The sequence below is a fragment of the Ptiloglossa arizonensis genome, chromosome 2 (assembly GCF_051014685.1).
Source record: "Ptiloglossa arizonensis isolate GNS036 chromosome 2, iyPtiAriz1_principal, whole genome shotgun sequence".
NCBI classification, from domain to species: domain Eukaryota; kingdom Metazoa; phylum Arthropoda; class Insecta; order Hymenoptera; family Colletidae; genus Ptiloglossa; species Ptiloglossa arizonensis.
This window is the reverse complement of record NC_135049.1, coordinates 29,220,015-29,233,618: the sequence shown is the minus strand read 5'-3', so window position 1 is coordinate 29,233,618 and position 13,604 is coordinate 29,220,015. Positions and strand designations below refer to the sequence as shown.

Below are 13,604 nucleotides of genomic sequence, written 5' to 3'. Positions count from 1 at the left end.
ATAGACATCTGAAAAAATTTAATCCTGAAAACGGTCGATTCCTCTTTTTATTTCGGTCTCCTATGACACATCGCATCGAGAGTATCGAAAGAAGGGGTTGATTTCTGTGCGGAGGAAAGAGATACGCTTTTGGTGTTCGTAGAAGGCGGTCTCGCTGTTTTACCGACAGGGCAAACCCTCATCCCCACTTTATCGAGGAAGCATCGACGACAGTGCGATCGCTGCTGGTGCGACTGCGAGAGAGTAGCAACAGAGCGGATGAAAGAACGAGAATCATTCTTGGATGGACAGTGGTATCGCGGTAGAGTGCGGTCTCAGTCTAGAAAGGGTAGACTGGAAGCGAAGAAGAGGAGAGAGGTGCGGTGAGAAAGAGAGAGCGGGAGCGTGTGGCAAGGTCGGTGTGGCGTGTGGTGAAGTTTACGGGCTTTATTAAAGTGCAGTCGGCCGGGTTGAAAAAAACAATCGACGGACATAATACGGCGCCCCGTGAAGTCCGATGTCTAGTGCTGAGGTGGTGGAGAGCTCCGTTGACCCCCCAGCCAAGAAGCGACGCGTTGCTGCCACCACGGGAGGAGCCGACGACTCGACGACGATCGCAGAGATGGCGAAAAATGGCTCGACGTCCCGGGCTCCCGCTGAAATCGACGAGGGCCTCTACTCCAGGCAGCTTTACGTCCTCGGCCATGATGCCATGCGTCGCATGGCATCTTCAGATGTCCTGATATCCGGCCTCGGTGGTCTCGGCGTCGAAATCGCCAAGAACGTCATCCTCGGCGGCGTCAAATGTGTTACCTTACACGATGACGCGCTGTGCCAGATCTCGGACCTCGGTTCGCAATTCTATCTGAAAGAGGAAGACATAGGTGAGCGCCCGGAACCGCGAATCGCGGACACACGTGAACGCCTTTAACGGGCAGTCTTTCTCTCGAGTTGACGTCAGGATTTCAATGGCTCCGATCGATTAGAATACTTCGATGATATAATCGATCGTTAAATTAATTGATGTTGGAAAAATTGTTTTTAAATATTATGTGTTTGAGATTTTCTGTAGATGTAAATGCAGATACATGATATTGTCCAGAAAGAGATCTAATAACAACAGTCTTTAATAATGTTTTAGCATCGTGTAACCAATTGTAATAAAACTGAATTTTTATTATTTTATTTGCAGGTAAAAATCGAGCTGCTGCATGTTGCGAGCGCTTGTCCGAGTTGAATAATTATGTCCCCACCTGGCACCAGTCTGCACCTTTAACCGATTCCTACATCAAAAAGTTTAAGGTTGTTGTTCTGACTGAAAAACCATTAGACGAGCAATTGCGCATCTCTGAAATTACCCATGCAAATGATATAGCACTTATTATAGCGGATACCAGAGGCCTATTCTCTCAAGTATTCTGTGACTTTGGGGAATCATTTGCAGTAGTTGATACTAATGGTGAACCACCTGTAAGTGCAATGGTTGCTAGTATATCTCAAGATATCGAAGGTGTTGTTACATGTTTAGATGACACACGTCACGGCATGGAGGATGGTGACTATGTCACATTTTCTGAAGTACAAGGAATGACAGAGTTAAATGGTTGTGAACCAATAAAAATAAAAGTTCTTGGCCCATATACATTCAGCATTGGGGATACATCTAAATATTCTGAATACATACGTGGTGGTATAGTAACGCAAGTGAAGATGCCAAAGACCCTATGCTTTTCTTCTTTAAAGGAAGCTTTAAAGAAACCTGAATTCCAAATCACAGATTTTGGAAAGTTTGATTATCCAGAGCAGATGCATTTAGCTTTTAAAACGTTGCATCGTTATACAGAAACAAAAGGGAAATTACCTAGGCCATGGAATCAGGAAGATGCAAATGAATTTTTATCTCTAGCTAAAGCAGTGAAAGAAGAAACAGGTAGTGAAACTGAAATTAATGATAATTTGCTTGAAATATTTGCAAAAATATCTTCTGGCAATTTAAATCCAATGAATGCTACCATAGGAGGAATTGTAGCTCAGGAAGTTATGAAAGCTTGTTCTGGAAAATTCCATCCTATATATCAGTGGTTGTACTTCGATGCTATTGAATGTTTACCTGCAGATAGGTCTGAACTCACAGAAGAAGATTGCTGCCCTACTGGATCGCGTTATGATTCACAAATTGCCGTTTTTGGTCGCAAATTTCAAACAAAGATTGGAAGCTTAAAATATTTTGTTGTAGGTGCAGGAGCTATTGGTTGTGAATTGCTCAAGAACTTTGCAATGTTAGGTGTTGGTGCTCAAAATGGTAGTATCACAGTCACTGACATGGATTTGATAGAAAAATCTAACTTGAACCGACAATTTCTATTCAGGCCATCTGATGTTCAACAATCTAAATCATCGACAGCAGCTAGAGTTATAAAAGGCATGAACCCAGACATGAAAGTAATCGCTCATGAAAACAGAGTTTGCCCAGAAACAGAAAAAATATATAATGATGATTTCTTTGAGGTCTTAGATGGAGTTGCAAATGCTTTAGATAACGTTAATGCTCGTATTTATATGGATCGTCGTTGTGTATATTATAGAAAACCTCTCTTGGAATCTGGTACTCTAGGCACAAAAGGCAATACTCAAGTTGTTGTACCATTTTTAACAGAATCTTATAGCTCGTCTCAAGATCCACCAGAGAAAAGTATACCGATTTGTACGTTAAAAAATTTCCCCAATGCCATAGAACATACACTACAATGGGCTAGAGATAACTTTGAAGGTTTATTCCGCCAAGCTGCGGAAAATGCCGCTCAATATATATCTGATTCACAATTTGTAGACAGAACGCTAAAACTGCCTGGAGTTCAACCTTTAGAAGTATTAGAATCTGTTAAAACAGCATTGATTGATGAGAGACCAAAAACTTTTGCAGACTGCATTGCGTGGGCTCGTTGTCATTGGCAGGAACAGTACAGCAATCAGATTAGACAACTTCTGTTCAACTTCCCTCCTGATCAAGTAACATCCAGTGGTCAACCATTCTGGTCTGGACCTAAACGGTGCCCCGATCCACTCACGTTCAATGTTAAAGATCCACTGCATTTAGATTATATTGTAGCTGCTGCTAACTTGAAAGCAAAAGTCTATGGTATTCCTATAAATAGAAATCGGGATGAAATTGCTAGGATCGTACGTACCGTAAAAGTACCAGAATTCACACCAAAGTCTGGAGTGAAGATCGCGGAGACGGATTCACAGGTTCAAGTATCCAATGGCAGCGGGAATATTGACCATGAGAGACTCACTCAGTTACAAGAAGAACTGCCAAAGGTTGAGGAACTTAATGGTCTAGTAATTCATCCGCAAGAATTCGAGAAGGACGACGATACTAATTTCCACATAGATTTTATCGTGGCTGCTTCAAATCTCCGGGCTACTAACTATAAAATTCCACCTGCTGATAGGCATAAGAGTAAACTCATTGCTGGTAAAATCATACCAGCAATTGCTACCACAACTTCAGTAGTAGCCGGTTTAGTATGTCTTGAATTAATCAAGCTAACTCGTGGCGTCAGAGATTTGTCCATTTACAAGAATGGATTCATCAATCTGGCTCTACCATTCTTTGGTTTTTCTGAACCTATTGCTGCGCCAAAATTAAAATATTACGACTCAGAGTGGACTCTGTGGGACCGATTTGAAGTAAAGGGAGAACTAACGCTCAAAGAATTCTTAGATTACTTCAAAGAACATCACAATTTGGAAGTCACTATGTTATCACAAGGTGTTTGTATGCTTTATTCGTTCTTTATGGCAAAACCTAAATGCCAGGAACGTATGGGGCTTTTGATGTCAGAGGTAGTGAAGAAGGTGTCCAAGAAGAAGCTGGAACCCCATGTACGTGCACTGGTATTTGAACTCTGCTGTAATGATTCTGATGGTAATGATGTGGAAGTCCCATATGTTCGCTACACTTTGCCCTGAAGCTCGTTGGAATCACCGGATTATGAGAGATGTCTACGTAACTGACTTAGCCGTAGTAGTTTCTACAAATTTCTATTTTACAATACGGTACAGGAAAATATTAATCTTTGTCTATGTAAAGCTCTCAAAGTAAAGATTCATTTTTATCGCCAATGCTTTGTAGCATTTATAGGAAGCGAGCGCGGGATCCACTGAGTTTATCTTACTATGATCTCCCTTTTGCTAAAAATACTCTTTGAGGCTATTAACCATTTCTTTGTTGTCACCCCTGTGATCCTTTCATACGTTTGATACTTGTAAATTCGTTGCTAATGTGTTTATTTTGCCTTCTGGTCAGCAATGTGTATCGAGGCAAAGAATTAATACTAACTATTTCAAATTGTTGATAAAAAAAATAAGCGAATAAAAATTTGTACAAGAGAATCTGCACTATACTGTTTCTGAGATAAAAAAAAAGAGAATAAGATGAAATAAAGCTACTAAACAAATTTTAGTTGATGTTGGATCATAAGGGAATTGTCATGGTAAGAATTTTCTTAGGATTCACCCTTCACAACTTTATGTATAGAATCGAATGTAAATTACTGGATGATAACTCAATGATCCTTAGACGAATAACGCTAGCACAGTTAATATAGACCATAGATGAACGTGAGAATAACGAGCGCAAATGTATCTTGCCTCCGTCGAATTTTCGTTTCTTTTTTCTATTTACAGTTACTTTGTATTGTCAGATGCGCGTAAGTAAAAGAGAAAAAAAATAAATCACGAATTCTTTTTCACCCCCATTTTTGCCTCTTGCTGTCAGACTCGATATTTTAAGACTTTATATAATCGATACGTTATCAACGATCCTTGATTTATCCGCTTTATTTTTGGAACACCGAATGAACTATTGGCTAAGGCTGGTTGTTGTTACAAAGAATGCTGCATTTAAATTTGTAAGAACACGATTTTAAAAAAGCTTTGAAAAAGAATTGCACATTTTAGACCAAGAAAAACAAAAATAAAAAAAGGAAGATATTTTGTTAATTTTAGGATAATGCGGATATTTATTGTATTATTTTATCAATAGATAATAAATAGATGTGTTTGGATTTCAAGAGACATGAGAAATATAGTAACGAAAAGTACGATAATTGTATCTTTGTTTCCTCAATCCTTTCATTCATTTGATTTTAGAAAATAGAATATTCTCGAAAAAAATGATAATATTAATTATGAGATTTTATAGCTAAATATTCTACATCGTATAATTTAATCAATTTTGATAACAATTTATAATAAATTTTAAAATAGTATGTACTACGAACGCATAGGAAATTTTTATTTTATTTATTGCGTTTGTGAATTGTACTAAACGATGTTAAGCTTTTAATGTTTTAAATTTAATTCTTATCAAAGAAAACTAAACTTGCTCGTTATAAATGAATGAATTTAAAATCTACTAAATGTTTAAATTTATTTACTTTTGCGCATTAACAAATTGTAGTGTACGTTACAATTTCAAATTTCAATATGTCCGCAATTAATACGAAGATTGTTCATGGAAACATTGCTGGCAACAACATGTAGAGGTTAGAAACGGCGCGAAAATGGCTCAGCGTAGCATAACGTAAGTAAAGTGATGAAATAATGAATTTAAATGTTTCTTAACTTTATTATATCGAATTTTGAAGGTATACAAATTGTTTAACATCTTTTTTCTTTCCATCCTTTATTAATTGCAGATCGTTCTTTACAAAAACAACCTCAAAGAAAGACAGTACTGATACGAATAATTCAAGGTATATATAGTATAATTCTTTGTTGTACTAATTCTTGCTTATATTTATGTTTAAATTTTTGGTCTCTACGCAAAAAATTATATTTGACACGCGTTTTATCCATTCTGTATTTATGAATAAAAAAGTACTTCGATTAAACAATGTTTTGCGTCCGACTGTAAACAATATTTTTAATTTGATACCTGTTAGCCTCAAAGTTACTGATAATGAAACACAAGATAGTCCTACTACTACTAAACGAAAAAGAGAAAACAACGCGGATTCGAAAAATGAATCTTACAAGTAAGTAAAATTGAAATAATGATAATTTTCAATAAAAATAAGCAATAATATGAAGCATACTATTATTTCTGTGTCTAATATTGCTACAATTCGTGTAATATTTCTTAGAGCTTGAAGCATACAACCCTTTTTGTTTATTACATTTTAAAAAATAATTCACAATATGATAATAAATAATTATTTATAAGAATCTATTATACATTGTTGGTTGTAGAACAATTATTGGTATTTTGAAATTTAATTTTATTTAAACTTTTGATGTTAGACATTTATTCACAGTAATTTTGTTGTAGTTCTCCACCTGCAAAGAAATCAGGAAACAAATCTGCAAAGCAAAAAACTCCATCAAAGATTCCATTATCATCTAAAAAAGCAAATGGTAAATAGCTATGTAATCGATTGTTTGAGTGTAATAATATATTTATAAATATTTAATGTTGCACAAATGTTTTTAAAAGGGAAAACACCTAAAATTAAGTTGTCACCTGGAGCATTAATGCAAAAGGAAAAGAAGAAACCAAAAACTCCTGGTAGTGTTGCTAAAAGAAAGAAAAAAACTGAAGAAATAGAAAATGCTGTTGATAGAAGTATTGCAAAGAAGGAAATGAAATATCAAAAAGAGGATGATCCAGATTTGGAAGATAAAAAGCAATTAGATTTTCCTAGTTCTGAATCATCAAAATCTTCTGATGAGTCCAGTAATGAAAGAAATTCAAAAAATGCTACTTCAAAAGTTGTCAAAAAGAGATTAAGAATAATAGCTCCTGTCGATGATTCCAGTGATGAAGATGGTCAATTACCAGTGAAAGTATGTTCATTTTCATACAATTTTTTCAAATATAACCAATTTATTGTTTGCATACATTTATTAATAGGTACCAAGTAATAAAAATGAATTAGATATTAATGGAAAAAAAGAAGATTCATATAATGAAGAACAGAAATCTGATGAGAAAATTCTCAATAGTATAGAAAATAATCAAGAAGATAAAGAAGAAAAAAAGGAAAATGAAGATGAAAAACAAGAAGATGAAGATGAAAAACAAGAAGATGAAGATGAAAAACAAGAAGACAATAATAAAAATTCTGCTAAAAAAATACATAGTTTTTTTGGTAAGCACTACATCATCATATTTTAAAGAATTAATAGTTTTAATGCAATTTGGGTTTTAGCACCACAACAAAAAGAAAGTATGAAAAATAACAATGTAGATAAGAAAAAGTCTGAAAGTCATTCTTATAATCCTAGTACTTCCAGTTATCACCCAATAAATGATGCATTTTGGAAACAGGGTGAAAAGTATGTTTTACATATTTCTCTAATTATAATCTATGTACTGTATCAGTATATTATTTTGTGATGTTTCATAGAATACCATATCTCGCACTAACGCGCACATTGGAGTTAATTGAAGAAACAAGTGCTCGATTGAAGATGATAGAAATTTTGTCCAATTATTTTCGCTCTGCCATAATTTTGAGTCCAAACGATTTACTTCCAAGTATATATTTATGTCTCAATCAGTTAGCACCCGCTTACGAAGGTAAACATTCGTAAAAATGTGCTTAGCTGAACGAGATTTATATACACTACTTTGTTCTTCAGGAATTGAGTTGGGTGTAGCTGAAACGAACCTTATGAAAGCAATAGCACAATGTACTGGCAGAACATTAGCTCAAATAAAAGTAGATTTACAACAAGTTGGAGACCTGGGTATTGTGGCAGAGGGAAGTCGTTCTAATCAAAGAATAATGTTTCAACCAGCTCCATTAACAGTATCAAATGTGTACTCTAAATTGAAGGAGATAGCGCAAATGACTGGTTCTGCGGTATGACATTTGTTAACATAAATGAGTACATCATAATTACATGGATGTGTAAATGTAACATTTCTTTACAGTCTTTAGCCAAGAAACTGGATAAAATTCAGTCACTTTTTATAGCTTGTCGTAATACCGAAGCTAGATATTTAATTAGGTCCTTAGCTGGTAAACTTCGAATTGGTTTAGCAGAACAATCTGTACTACAAGTAAGTACATTCATATTATGTGGGGTTATAATTATTTAATAAATGATCAATATGTACAGGCTTTAGCGTTAGCGTGTACAATGACTCCGCCAGAACAGAACTCATCAGCAGAAATTTTAAATACAAGTAAACAAATGTCGAGTGATTCTTTTAAGCAAAAGTTAGATGAGACTGCGCTTATTCTTAAAACAACATATTGGTAAGAATTTTATTATGATTACGATTACTTGAACAAATTTTTTAACACATTTAATATGAGATACTTTTTTCTAGCTCGTGTCCAAATTATGATAAGATAGTTCCCGTTTTGTTAAAAGAGAAAATTAAGAACTTACCAAATAAATGTAAAACTACACCTGGTATACCTATGAAACCTATGTTGGCACATCCTACTAAAGGTGTTAAAGAAGTACTAACGCGTTTCGAAGGATTGAAATTTACTTGCGAATGGAAGTACGATGGAGAAAGAGTACAGGTTTATTTCATTTTGTCATTAAAAATATTCTAATTATATACTACCTAAAATAGAACAAACTTTAATTGTACATAAATATTTTGCAGATTCATTTTGCTGAAAATGGCGACATTAGTATTTACAGTAGAAATCAAGAGAATAATACTACTAAATATCCTGATATTATACGACGATTTAAAAATACACGTGGGGAAAGTGTTAAAAGTTGTATCCTCGATTGCGAAGCGGTTGCTTGGGATAATGAAAAGAAACAAATACTTCCTTTTCAAATACTCAGTACAAGAAAACGCAAGGTAGTTTAAATTCTACAAATTAATTTAAAAATTTGTTACACGTTTTTTTCTTATAGGATGCGAATGAGGCAGATATTAAGGTACAAGTATGTGTATTTATGTTCGATTTATTATATTTGAATGAAGAATCATTAGTGCAACAACCATTTATAAAACGTCGCGAGGTGCTGAAAGAAAACTTCAAAGAAGTTGAAGGAGAGTGGAAATTCGCAAGAAGTTTAGATACTTCAACAATGGAAGAAGTGGAAGATTTCTTACACGAATCGGTGAAAGGTCAGACTGTTTTTTTGTTAATTTAAAAGTCAGTTAAAAAAAATACATTATTACGTTTACATAGGTAATTGCGAGGGTCTCATGGTGAAGACATTGGAACAAGATGCAACATACGAGATTGCTAAACGGTCACGAAATTGGTTAAAATTGAAGAAAGATTACTTAGATGGTGTGGGGGATACGTTAGACCTAGTCGTTATTGGTGGATACATAGGGAAAGGGAAAAGAACAGGAACTTACGGGGGATTTCTTTTGGCTTGTTACGATCAAGAGAATGAAGAATATCAAAGTATCTGTAAGGTAAATATCACTATGTTCATAATAAATTGACTACAATTAAAGATTAATAGACTCAATACTTTAATCATATTACCGTTTATTTATTAATTCATATAGATTGGTACTGGATTTAGTGAAGAGGATCTTCAGAAACACACGGAATTTTTTAAAGAACGTGTAATACCACAAACTAAATCATATTATCGTTACGATGCATCCCACGAACCGGATCACTGGTTCGAACCGGATCAAATTTGGGAAGTTAAATGCGCAGACTTGTCTGTGTCACCTGTTCATAAGGCAGCTATTGGTATTGTTGACCCAGAAAAGGGTATATCGTTACGATTTCCACGATTCGTTCGAATTCGTGATGATAAAACCAGCGAAGAAGCCACTTCTGCACAACAAGTAGCGTCTTTGTACAACAGCCAAGAACAGATAAAAAATCAAGTGACGGGATCAAAAAATATAGAGGAGGATTTTTATTAGATTCCACGCTAAAAGCGAAACAATTTTTTATATGTTAACGCGAATAAAACTAGTTTATATAAATTGTTTTATAATGTATGTATTAATATAAGATTGTCATACAAATGAACGTTCAATCTCAAAGAATATTTTGATTAAAAATTAATATTACATAATGATATTAATTACATTTTCGTTGTTACGTTTATTGCCTTATATATAATTTCTCAATCTAGTTAAACCATCTGAACAATTTAAAGTATCAAATTCTGACGTGAAAGGTAGGTACGTAAAAAGTCAAATTTAACCCCCCTTCTTTTTAGAGTAAGTTTCTGAATGATCATCGCATGCTTGAAACTATCGATAATGTTATTTAAACTTTGCGATAGGTTATCAATTCAATGAATACATTATTATTTATAAAATGTGTATCTTAATATGTTTGTGAATATGTCCTTCAAATTAAATATGCAAAATATTCTTTACATATATCAAAATTCGTTATCAAAATGATAAGATATTCAGCTGCTTGACAATTACAAGCTTGCCTAAAAGAAGTAGGGATACATCTAACGTGCTGTATTTCCCCCAAACAAAACGATTAACGGACGATATATATACGTATATTGAATTTGTAGAATTTCGTCTACACGCCATCTGTAAATTTGCCTTTGAAAATAATTCGTTAATCGAACCATGAATGAGACTGTCGATCGGCGGAAAAGTATCATGTTTGGCATATGGCACAACTTATTTTACGTTATTCCAATTAAGCGTAAAACATGGAATGTATGATTTTTCTAAATACGAATCTGTGCAATTATTTTTGAGGTAATTACTTGACTTTCTTTAAATATTGCAAAATGTTAACCAGAATTGATACGGACCTAACCTATGATACCATCAGTTCTTATTTTATCGTGTAAGATCATTTACAAAGACTATTATATACATTTTTTTCGAGTTTTGTATATCATATTGTTTTTATTTTTTTGATATATTAAAGTAAATGTAAAACACATCGCGAACAAGACCTTTGTGTGATTAAAATAACTCCAAACATATTCAAAGTTTTACATGTCTCGACATTCGTTAATAAAACTTAATTAAAAGTAGTACAATATGAAGTTAAATGTTTTACATTTTTAGGTAAAATATAAAAATAAATTTGTTTAAAATGAAGTTACTGTCAAAGTATATTGACAAAGATGGGAAGGGGTAAGTAAATTAATAATAAACTATTATATCAAGAACAATGTAATTTTAAAATTTAATGTGAAAAAAAATTATTAGGAGTGTGTCCCTTGTCCCAGAAAATACAGAAGATATGTGGCATGCATATAATCTCATCATCAAAGGAGATTTTGTTAAATGCTCTACTTTTAGGTAAGAATGTTAATATTAATCATCATAATGCAATGAGTGAGGAAAGGCTTTATATAATACTTAACATTGCATTGCATTTCTTACAGAAAAGTGCAAATGGAATCTGCGACTGGTAGCTCAAATAGTTTTAAAGTCAGAACTACTCTTACAATATGTGTAGAAGGCATTGATTTTGATACACAAGCATGTGTTTTAAGACTAAAGGGTAAAAATGTAGAAGAAAATAAATATGTTAAGGTATTTAATATTGAATTATTGAAGAATTTACAAAGAATATGTTTAATACGGGACTATAATTTTTTATAGATGGGAGCATATCATACATTGGATGTAGAGCAAAATGGAAAGTTTACCATTACTAAAACTAAATGGGATTCCATTTTTTTGGACAGAATCGATACTGCATGTGATCCTACACAGGTAAAATTATAATGATAAAAGTAATAATAATAATAATAATAATAGGGACAATGCAATCTTAATCGTACAACTGCATATTTTATTTTAGACTGCAGATGTTGCTGCTATAGTGATGCAAGAAGGCATAGCACATATTTGCTTAATAACTTCAAATATGACGATAGTACGCACTAAAATAGACCAAGTGATTCCTAGAAAAAGGAAGGGAAACGTTTCACAACATGAAAAGGTTTTGGTTATTAATTTTGAGTAAATTTGTACAGTATTTATATTCAATAAAAGTTTATTACAACATTTTTAGGGTTTGGCAAGGTTTTTTGAAAACATAATGCAAGGAATCTTGAGACACATAAATTTTGATATTGTAAAGTGCATTATTCTTGCTAGTCCTGGCTTTGTTAAAGACCAATATATGGATTATATGATACAACAAGCCATTAAAACAGACAACAAAATAATATTAGAAAATAAGAGTAAATTCTTGCTTGTCCATTCAAGTTCTGGCTTTAAACATTCTTTAAAAGGTAAATTAATTTTTGTCTTGAATAAGTAGAAAATAATTAATTATACATATTTTTATATCTTTTTACAATAGAAATTTTGGCTGAGCCAGCTGTAATTTCTCGAATTTCTGATACAAAAGCAGCAGGTGAAGTAAAAGCTCTGGAAACATTTTATACGATATTACAGACTGATCCTTCTAGAGCATTTTATGGGAAGAAGCACATTAATAAAGCCATCGAAGCACAGGCTATTGAAACATTACTTATCTCTGACAAATTATTTAGGTAAATATATATTATTTTCTTATAATTAAATGTGACTTATTTTTTATTGTTTTGATAATTATGTTCAGGTGTCAAGATGTTACTCTGAGAAAAGAGTATGTTGAGATAGTTGAAAACGTAAGAGATTCTGGTGGAGATGTGAAATTATTTTCAAGCCTCCACGTATCAGGTGAACGTAAGTCTTGTATATTTCAAATTTAACAGTTTAACTTGTGACATTGTTTAACATTTTAATAATTCTTCTAATTATGTTGCAACTAGAATTAGAACAACTTACGGGAATAGCAGCTATACTACGTTTTCCTATGCCGGAATTAGAAGATGAAAGTGATGGTGAAAGTGATTCAGATGAAGACAATTAAAAAGGTTAACATAATGTGCTATTGTACTACTTTGTATATATTTGTGCTGCGAGCAATCAAAATATATTAATAATAAAAATGTAAATTAATTATTTCTTATAAATATTCCAATATTCTTTTTATGTTAGGAGTGAGTAATTTTGTCTTGAATGAGGTTTGTGAATATGGTTCCTAGAATCACTGTTCTTAAATGAAGTGGTCGTTCGAAAATCACAGATCGTATAAAGAATGGACATTTCACACATACATATATTCAATACAAGTTCTTAAGAAACTATTCCAAATTCACAACCGAATAGCTCGGTATTTCTTACGACGAAGGATTGTTCGAACAATTCTTAATTGTTTATTAGATACATTAACTTAACAATTGTTTAATTCTTATAATTTTCATGATATCCAATTTAAGTTACATTTTTTCGTAGAAAATGAATAATATACTAATAGTTAATCGAGGATTAATTTATTTTAAATGGCGGAAGTTTATTTATATCCCTATCGTTTTAATCGATTCCGATCCTCATTTAAAACTTCTACTATCGTTTTATTCCTTCCATTATAAAACTCAATAAGAAAAGCTAGTGGAAAAATGTTCATAACCAATCAATTTCAATGAAAATTTCTTCAAGAATGTTCTCTGAAAGTTGCTACACATTTATGTGTAATGATGTGAGAGTAAAAATGCATTTTTGGATCGAAATAAAGAAAATGGAAGTAACGAAGAGAAAGAGAGAAAAGTACTCGTGTTCGAGATTTATGGTACATCTCATTTATGTTTCTAATTGTTATCAAATTAATTAATTTTTG

At 33.0% G+C, this 13,604-nt stretch overlaps 3 protein-coding genes across 4 annotated transcripts; all 3 read left to right on the top strand.

Annotated features, from left to right (window-relative positions):
- The first annotated feature begins 220 nt into the window (after window positions 1-220).
- Uba1 (ubiquitin-like activating enzyme 1) lies at window positions 221-5,087 on the top strand. Its single transcript, XM_076304212.1, has 2 exons — window positions 221-863; window positions 1,172-5,087. The coding sequence occupies exons 1-2, from the start codon at window positions 497-499 to the stop codon at window positions 3,952-3,954; spliced, it is 3,150 nt and encodes a 1,049-aa protein (XP_076160327.1). The 5' UTR covers window positions 221-496; the 3' UTR covers window positions 3,955-5,087.
- Window positions 5,088-5,454: 367 nt separating this feature from the next.
- Dnalig1 (DNA ligase 1) lies at window positions 5,455-10,007 on the top strand. Of its 2 annotated transcripts, XM_076304434.1 has the most exons (16): window positions 5,455-5,569; window positions 5,685-5,741; window positions 5,931-6,023; window positions 6,317-6,402; window positions 6,482-6,831; window positions 6,899-7,136; window positions 7,197-7,323; window positions 7,395-7,567; window positions 7,630-7,853; window positions 7,925-8,053; window positions 8,113-8,252; window positions 8,327-8,528; window positions 8,615-8,821; window positions 8,878-9,094; window positions 9,159-9,394; window positions 9,491-10,007. In XM_076304434.1, the coding sequence occupies exons 1-16, from the start codon at window positions 5,550-5,552 to the stop codon at window positions 9,860-9,862; spliced, it is 2,871 nt and encodes a 956-aa protein (XP_076160549.1). In that variant the 5' UTR covers window positions 5,455-5,549; the 3' UTR covers window positions 9,863-10,007. The 2 variants fall into 2 exon arrangements, with proteins under 2 accessions (XP_076160549.1, XP_076160548.1); XM_076304433.1 differs by lacking the exons at window positions 5,455-5,569; window positions 5,685-5,741 and having other exon boundaries at window positions 5,754-6,023.
- Window positions 10,008-10,519: 512 nt separating this feature from the next.
- Window positions 10,520-12,882, top strand: LOC143155316 (protein pelota-like). Its single transcript, XM_076327911.1, has 10 exons — window positions 10,520-10,672; window positions 10,991-11,059; window positions 11,135-11,227; window positions 11,314-11,464; window positions 11,534-11,647; window positions 11,736-11,876; window positions 11,949-12,171; window positions 12,243-12,435; window positions 12,504-12,610; window positions 12,697-12,882. Exons 2-10 carry the CDS (start codon window positions 11,019-11,021, stop codon window positions 12,795-12,797), a joined length of 1,164 nt encoding a protein of 387 aa, XP_076184026.1. The 5' UTR covers window positions 10,520-10,672; window positions 10,991-11,018; the 3' UTR covers window positions 12,798-12,882.
- The last annotated feature ends 722 nt before the right edge of the window (window positions 12,883-13,604 follow it).